Source organism: Lottia gigantea (assembly GCF_000327385.1).
Source record: "Lottia gigantea unplaced genomic scaffold LOTGIsca_1, whole genome shotgun sequence".
In the NCBI taxonomy this organism is placed as follows: Eukaryota; Metazoa; Mollusca; class Gastropoda; family Lottiidae; genus Lottia; species Lottia gigantea.
Window position 1 is genome coordinate 271759 of NW_008706746.1, and position 8337 is coordinate 280095.

The 8337-nt window shown below is 35.9% G+C and overlaps 1 protein-coding gene across 1 annotated transcript; it reads left to right on the plus strand.

The window, feature by feature from the left end:
* Positions 1 to 2685: 2685 nt before the first annotated feature.
* LOTGIDRAFT_227783 (hypothetical protein) lies at positions 2686 to 3802 on the plus strand (the record flags this gene model as incomplete). The annotated part of the gene is made up of 1 exon (XM_009045373.1): positions 2686 to 3802. One exon carries the CDS (start codon positions 2686 to 2688, stop codon positions 3112 to 3114), a length of 429 nt encoding a protein of 142 aa, XP_009043621.1. The 3' UTR covers positions 3115 to 3802.
* Positions 3803 to 8337: the final 4535 nt, after the last annotated feature.

Consider the following 8337-nt stretch of genomic DNA (forward strand, 5'->3'; position numbering starts at 1 on the left):
CCTTGACTGCAATAGCCAGATTTGATTGGATTGTACGCTACCGAAAACAGCAGATGAGAGCCCAAACATAAGTCATAATGTTTATAGTCTTTATGTCGTATGCTCTTGATTTCTCTAGCGTAAAATCCAATCAATTCACTACATTCCTTGATAGTGATACAAGGCAGGTTTCTATTGCAATAAGACGAAGTTTGTAATAGCTTGACATTGTGACGATGGCATACATATGGAACGTGTTTAATATATTCAGTGAAAAATCAGGCTGCTGTCACCTGACTGTCACAAGGTTAAAAAAGTTCACTGGGTGAACAGGTCTGCACACGTGAAGTCAAACAACCGTAAAGAAGGCTTATATAAAATGAAATAAGTGTCAAGTTAAAGATTCTACGGACATCGAAAATGACAACGTTATTACCAGTGTCCTAACACAATTCACCCCCTGGCACACTGCATGGCTTTGCTTTTTTTTTCTTTCAACTCATTAAGGTGGAGAAGCAGGACGTTTAACTCAATTCCGCTTTATCACATATCAAAGTACACAGCCGGACCTATACAATACCATGACCAAGGTTTTTTGGTTATGTTATTTATATAAGACATCAGTAGCTCAACGTGGATTTAAGTGGGTCGGAGCCCCTCCCCCGGGAACTTTTTTTCCTGTGTAGGAAGCGAGCGAGCGTCTTAATCACTGAGCCACCAAGTACCTCTTGCATTCATGGGCATTTTTCGAATTCCCTTGTGGAGTAAAAAATGAAATGAATGGAGTTTTACGCCCTATTGTTATGCATCATGTGGGCAAATGAAGACGAGCAATACCATATAGGGTGCAATGAGGGAAATTTTGCCGGGACAGCGGCATTAGCCTGCTCTTTTTCGATTTCCAACTGTCGAGGGATTCCCATGTGGAGGATTCTTGATTAATGTTGATTAGAGACATGTCTATATTCACTGTGACATATTTTTAAAAATTAATTGTTTGGATGAGTAGTGTAAAGTGCACTTTGGTGAATATCACCAGTACTGAATAACCTGAGAACCAAGAGAGTTTATGGAGTACAGGAATATAAAAAGCAGTGTAAAATATTCCCTTTTTAAAATTTTGATATTCATTATTCATATTGCATATTTTTATAAACTAGATCATGGGTGGAATTCAAACGCAATTGTGTCCAAACGACGCAAAAGCTATCGTTATTTTGTTTTGAGGTCAGAAACATGAAAGTTTTAGCAATCTATAATTTTTTTCTTTTTTTTTTGGCAATTTTAGTTGTCTTACACAAAATTATTTATAGATCTCGTTCAAGATATAAATATATTTTATGGCATAGTTTATGTTTTAGTACGTATAGATCTCGGAAGTGATTTATAATTTGAATTGATTGGTTGATGACCAACAGTGACAGATCGATTGATTGATAAAAAACACGAATTCTTCAAAAATATTAAAAACACATGGAAAATTACAATATATGCCAGCTGTCTTACGCATAAATTAGAGTTTCTCTCGCTGTTTTTCTGTCATCAAAGTCTTCGATGTTTTAAGAAATGGGCGTTTGAAATAATAATTTATGATTTGACATCTTTATCACAAATCGTTTTGTCAAAGATCTGGAGACAATCAGTCAGTCAGTCTGATGTGATCCGGCTTATATCAGAACCGTCGTCGATAAAACTCCGACATCTATCCGGTCCCTTGTATTGAAACCTCCGACTTGAAGCAGGTTACAACCATACCGTTGAATTGGTGCGGGACAGTAAAAGTGCTTCTCGGCTAGTTTTGATCATCTGTGCCGTCTCATCAAAGTTTCCGAGTCGAAAATCAAAAGGTTAGTTATGTTATTTCTTTGGTGCTTTAATTTTTTTATGATTTACCATTAGGTATATTGAATAAACAAAATTTCTTTTATTAAATATCATTTTACAATCTATACAAAAAAAGAGACTAGAAAACAATAATGATAATTCTGAAAAAGATAAATAATCTTAATACATGATTTAAAAATATTTCACCCCCCCCCCCCCCCCCCCAAAAATACTGTAAATTCGTTCATTTATTTATTTTTCTAATATTTATTTCTTTTTATTTATTTTCGTTTGTTTATAATAATTCATATATATTTATTCAATTTAATTCAAATTGTTTTAATTTGTTATTCAATTATTCATTATTTCATTTTTTCTTTTGTTATTCATTGATCAATTCACGAATTTATTTCGATTGGAATCTGAAAAATTGCTTTTTATATATATTCAAAATTTTCATATTGTATTGGGTGTTGTTTTCTTTTAGTTCAAAATTTAAAAATTCGATGAAACGAATAACAAATTGACAACTTTTTCGAAATAAGAAATAAATATGAGACTATTTTCTCAGTGGAAATTTATAGATTAATACCGATTTGTCCGCAGCGGTAGCCTCAGATGACCGATCAATAAACTGACAACTCTCATGCATATGCAAATAGTACAGATCATGCTAATTCTTTTTCGAAACATATAGTAATAGTACTTGGAGGAGTCCACTACTATACAAGTTGCACTCTCGATTTTTTGTCATACTTTTCACGGGATTTTGATTAACGGATTTATCTTGATTGTACAAATTTTTATCCATATCATATACTAGAACATTTAAAGATTAACTACTTGAAAATAATTTCTGTTACAGATATAAAGATGACTAAAATGGCGATGTGTTTAATGGTGGTGGCTGCCGTTACTATGGTCAACTGCGTTTCTCTGACCGCAGTTCCTGATACTAATGCCAATCTTCACGCAGACGTTTCTTCAAAAGCTCTTGGATCAAAAACTCCTTCGTTTTTTCGATTAGGAGGAAAGCTTTTAAGAATTCCTGAATTTATTTTAAGAGCAAGTCGAAAATCCGGGCGTATACCAAAAGTACCGGATTTCTTGAAAAATGGAAACTCTCTTAACATTCGAGGAATGAGCAACAAGAAAGGTGGAATGCCGCCGATTCCAAACTATGTACGAGAAGGGAAAATCCCCGCCTATGCATGGAGGTACATCCCTAAGGTTCTGCTACCGTATTTACCATTGATTAACCCTAAAAATATTCGACCCAAGACTCTTTCTCCGGCAATCTCCAAGCAATAGTCTTTCAACTTAATGGTGCGAAGTGACAGGGTACTGTGTTCATCAATTAGTTCTTCTATATCCTACCTTATTGTTCATTCTTATCTCATATGAAACTACATAATATGGTTCTTATATGGAAATAGCAAAGCCATTTTGAGTCACTACCTCAAGTGAATTTTTTTTTTTTGAAAAAAAGGCTATAATATTTCAACTGAGCGCTCTTAAAGTTCTATTGTAGCCATTTCCAAAACTTTTCATGTTTGTTTAAGACTAAGTGAGTATTATAGAAGATTTGAAATATCGATTCATTAAGTCGAGGTAGAGCTTCAAATTTGCTGTGACCAAGGTTCGTGTGTGTTAACCATATGTATATTGTACCGTGTACCGAACATTGTAACACGTCTTCCCGCACCTTTACCCCGTCAGATCCGATCTCATTATCCTCAATACACATAACTTGAAAATCAAAATTAAAAACTTGGAATGTGTTTTATCATATCGATTGATGTCGAAAGGATAATCTTGTCAAGTGCTGAGGTGTCAAATATATCTAATTAAAGCATGAATGAAACAGAAATCTGATTGGACAATGTCTTTGGTGCTATTCCTTTGGACCAATCACATGTCATGAAATCATTTAGTTATGATACTGGTTGTGGTTTTTACTAATTTCATGATTCTAATTTAATAAATCATTTATTTAATTCTTAATGTCTTTCGTTTTTTTATTATTCATAAATTGACGCAAGAAAATTATTAGACTGGCTGATAACATAGAATTTTTTTATTTATATTATGCGAGATGAACCGAAAATCAGACCTCAGTTAAATTGGCTTTCAGTCTTTCAGAAATATGATTTCGTTTTGATTCAATTCTTTCAACAGCTAAAGATTGAAATTGTGGTATGTCGAAAAATATGAAACAGAATGAAAATTAGATTCAAATGGTCTATTAAAGCGCACCGCAGACGAGAGGAACTAGCTGAGCTGCCTGCCTCAAGAGGTTGGGAGCTGAGCTGTTTCCCCTGTGTGCGCTGAATTTTTTGTTACATTTCTGCCTCGAGTGGCTGTGAGGAAAACATCTATCTTGTTTGATATTTTCTGCCAAAAGGTCGCAGACTAAACTCACTAAGCTTTGAATAATATTATCTTAATGAAAACATCTTATACGTGAAGAATATATCTTTATGTATTGATACAGTAGTATTTTATATGTGTGCTTACTCCCAGGTCCGTGTTCATTAATAATGACGATTAAACAATCAATGTCACCAAAACCCGAAACTGATTTTAGTCGGTAATAAATGAAGAGTAACGTCCCTTTATTCTGAGATGTCCAGTTTCCCACCTCTACCATTGTGGTGGAGCTAGCTAAACTGATAATAATGAATTTCCCCTACCCCAGGGGCAATCCATTTATCAGGATTTAGATGAATCAACTCAATGCAAATTAGTAGATCTCTCAGACCGAAGGGAGCTCATAGGGTTAGGGGGTTACTTTGTCACTAAAGGTCCTGGGTTTAATCCCAGCTCTGGCCGAGAAAGTTAAGAAAACACGGTTTCACTTCCGTCAGTGGAGCTGCGGTTTAGAAAGTCGACGGTTCAACTCCGTTTGTCAGTGAGGCAGGTCAGAGTAGACAAGGGCTACCAAGACAACACCCCAGTGCAAAGTAACTTAAACTAATAATAAGTATCGACCCACCCCGCCATCCCAGACTTCACCCCTGTGTAAAGTTACCTAGACTGATAATAAGAATACCCCCACACCCAGCACCCATTGTGAAGTCACCTAAACTCATAATAATGAATAAACTTCTCCCCACCGCGCCATTCCAGGGGTAATAAAGACTACACCCAAGTGTGAGGTTACCTAAACAGATAGTAATATGACGTTTATCCAGTCAATCCGGATCAACAGATTCGTTGAGAAATCAGGCTCAATATCAGGATTAATATTATACAGGAATGATAACGAGGTGATTTTAGGATTAAATAAATCAACTTCATACAAATTAGTAGATCGCCCAGACTTATGGGAGCTTATAGAGCTCGGGGCTTGCTAGCACACTGAGGATCTGGGGTTTAATCTCAGCTATCTGGCTAGATAGGTCAAGACAACCAGGTTTCCATTCAGTCAGTGATGTAAGTCGTGTGTTTAGGTTGGACGTTTGGACTGTTAAGTCATGGGTGTGATACCAGGTAGAATACAATGGCACATACAGACACTCCCACTTCCTTTTACTCTGTAAGTGATGCAGGTCAGAAAAGTTGAAATGAATAAACATTCTTGCAATTATATAGGCCTAATGCAATATTATTATCTCTCGATCTTTCAATATAGTCAGCCTATTATAGCCAATTATATTATTATATCAGAAGAACTTGCAGAACAATATCAGTGCGAATATTTCTAGAAGAAGTTTTGACTATAAGTTGAGGTATAGATTGCTTACTCTACTGATATATCTAATACAGTGTAATGTTTTCCTTCTCGGATTCGATTACACTGATCGTAATTATGGTTTTCACTACAATGTACATAACTGTGAATGTCACAAACATCATACAAAGCCTCAACACAAACTGTTAGTGTTCTGCAGAATAAATTAATAGACAAATACCTCAACAAACTGTAAATGAGGTAGATATAATTTCTTAACCTAGAAAAGTTTCAATTTGAATATATCTGACACAGATATGACACAATCAGCGGCGGCTATCAAACTTTGAATTGGAAGGGATCAGCGCAAAAAAAGTTTCGGAGCCATTCTAGAGGGGGTCAGGAGGTACATTTTGAGAAATAAAGAGTTTGTTACCATGAAAACAAATTTAATTTAAAATGTTGCCACTTCTTTCTCTACGAACCATGACACGCGTGGCACTGGCCCTAAAAACACAACCAAAAAAGCACACACATATACCGTACTCTATACACAAAAACACATTCCTTTCCCTTTCTTGGTACAATACAAGCTATATAAAGATTTAATGAAAGTCGAATGGGTTTTAATTGTTCGTAATGATGGTGATATTGATCTGATCAGAGATCGATTATTATGATTGACTATTGTGATTGATTATTGATCTATGTAATTGTCAATGAGGTTTTAAGGTTTTATTTATTAATCTTACAATCGAAACGCTTCAGTGATTTTACATAAATAAAGAACTCTACTGTCTGTGAAGAATATTAAATACAATATCAATGTATTCTGCAGAATTTATAAAGTAACACGTGATATTTTACTGATATCAGCTTACATCGTGTGCAAACCACGCCCCCGTTTGTCATATTTCCTCCAGATACTAAGACCGTGACAAAACCCTTATTCGTGATACGATGATCAGCTTACAGAACAATAGTCGAAAATTTCAAAATAACCAAACTTGTATAACGAATGAGATATGGGAATTCTTAAATTCGGCCGCTTAATGATGGTGAATGAATAATGACGGATATTTAAAATACATTTTATTCCATCAATAACTATCAAAATCGAAAAGGCAATCAATAAATTTGAAAAGATTCATAGAATCCTAAATTTTTTTATACAAAGCGGACACGTTAATTTTTCTGAGGAGAGACAAGGGACAAAAATCATAAAGTATACGTCGGAATAGAACCTGTACTCAAGCTCAAACATCTAAATAAAGACATCACTGCATCCCTTAATAATCACAATAGAGACGTTATATTAGAGGAATGTGACACAGTGATTCGATTGTTCAATTATCTTTCCAGTTTTGGAAAGCGGTACAGCTTTCATTTATTTGTAACAAAAGATATATTCTGGCCGGAAATTATGTTCGATTAGTCGCCGGGTTTCTAAAGACGAAAATGAAAAGGCTAATTTCCGAGCTCGTTTCTCATCAAACTTAATAACCACCAAGTGTTATTCCCAGCTGGTTTTAAAAATGATTTCCAGATTTTGTAGGTTGGTTGGTAGATGACAAGTTTACGTCCGCCTCCAACTGTTGCTGATATCACAGACTATGTAGCTGTTGGTAGATGACAAGTTAACGTCCGCCTCCAGCTAACCGATATCGCAGACTAGGTAGTTGTTGGTAAATAACAAGTTAACGTCCACTTCCAGCTAACTGATATCACAGACTAGGTAGTTTTTGGTAGATGAAAAGTTACGTCCACTTCCAGCAGATGCTGATATCACAGACTAGGTAGTTGTTGGTAAATAACAAGTTAACGTCCACTTCCAGCTAACTGATATCACAGACTAGGTAGTTTTTGGTAGATGAAAAGTTAATGTTCCCTTCCAGCTTACTGATATCACAGACTAGGTGGTTGTTGGTAGATGACAAACGTCCACTTCCAGCAGATGCTGATATCACAGACTAGGTAGTTGTTGGTAAATAACAAGTTAACGTCCACTTCCAGTTAACTGATATCACAGACTAGGTAGTTTTTGGTAGATGAAAAGTTAATGTTCCCTTCCAGCTTACTGATATCACAGACTAGGTAGTTGTTGGTAGATGAAAAGTTAATGTTCCCTTCCAGCTTACTGATATCACAGACTAGGTAGTTGTTGGTAGATGAAAAGTTAATGTTCCCTTCCAGCTTACTGATATCACAGACTAGGTTGTTGTTGGTAGATGACAAGTTAACGTGCACTTCCAGCAGATGTTGATATCACAGATTAGGTTGTTGTTGGTAGATGACAAGTTAATGTTCCCTTCCAGCTAACTGATATCACAGACTAGGTAGTTGTTGGTAGATGACAAACGTCCACTTCCAGCAGATGCTGATATCACAGATAAGGTAGTAGTTGGTAGATGACAAGTAAACATCTGCTTCCAACTGATGATGATATCACAGACTATGTCGTTGTTTGTAGATAGCATGTTAGCGTCCACAACTAGGTGGTAGTTGGTAGTTGTAGAAGTATTGGGTTCTGTTATAGCCGACTGGTAGCGCCAAGATCTGTTCAAGTTTCCTTGGAATTAGAAATGGTGAATGAGAAATCAGCATGGTGTAAATATGGGATTAATTTGACAATATAGCCAGTTTATTGTGGACAACTATAGCACTAAATTGTCCAGACAGAATCTGAATTAATTCCAGAGTATTTGGCCTGAATGATCGAGTCTACACTGGAAATTATCCCGACGGGAACCGGGGCATTTGGTCTGTACGCTATGTTCGAGTTTATACCGCTAATAATCTTGGAAGAATCCGGATGAATTCATATCAGAGTATTTGCTCTAATTGATCGAGTCGAAACGGAA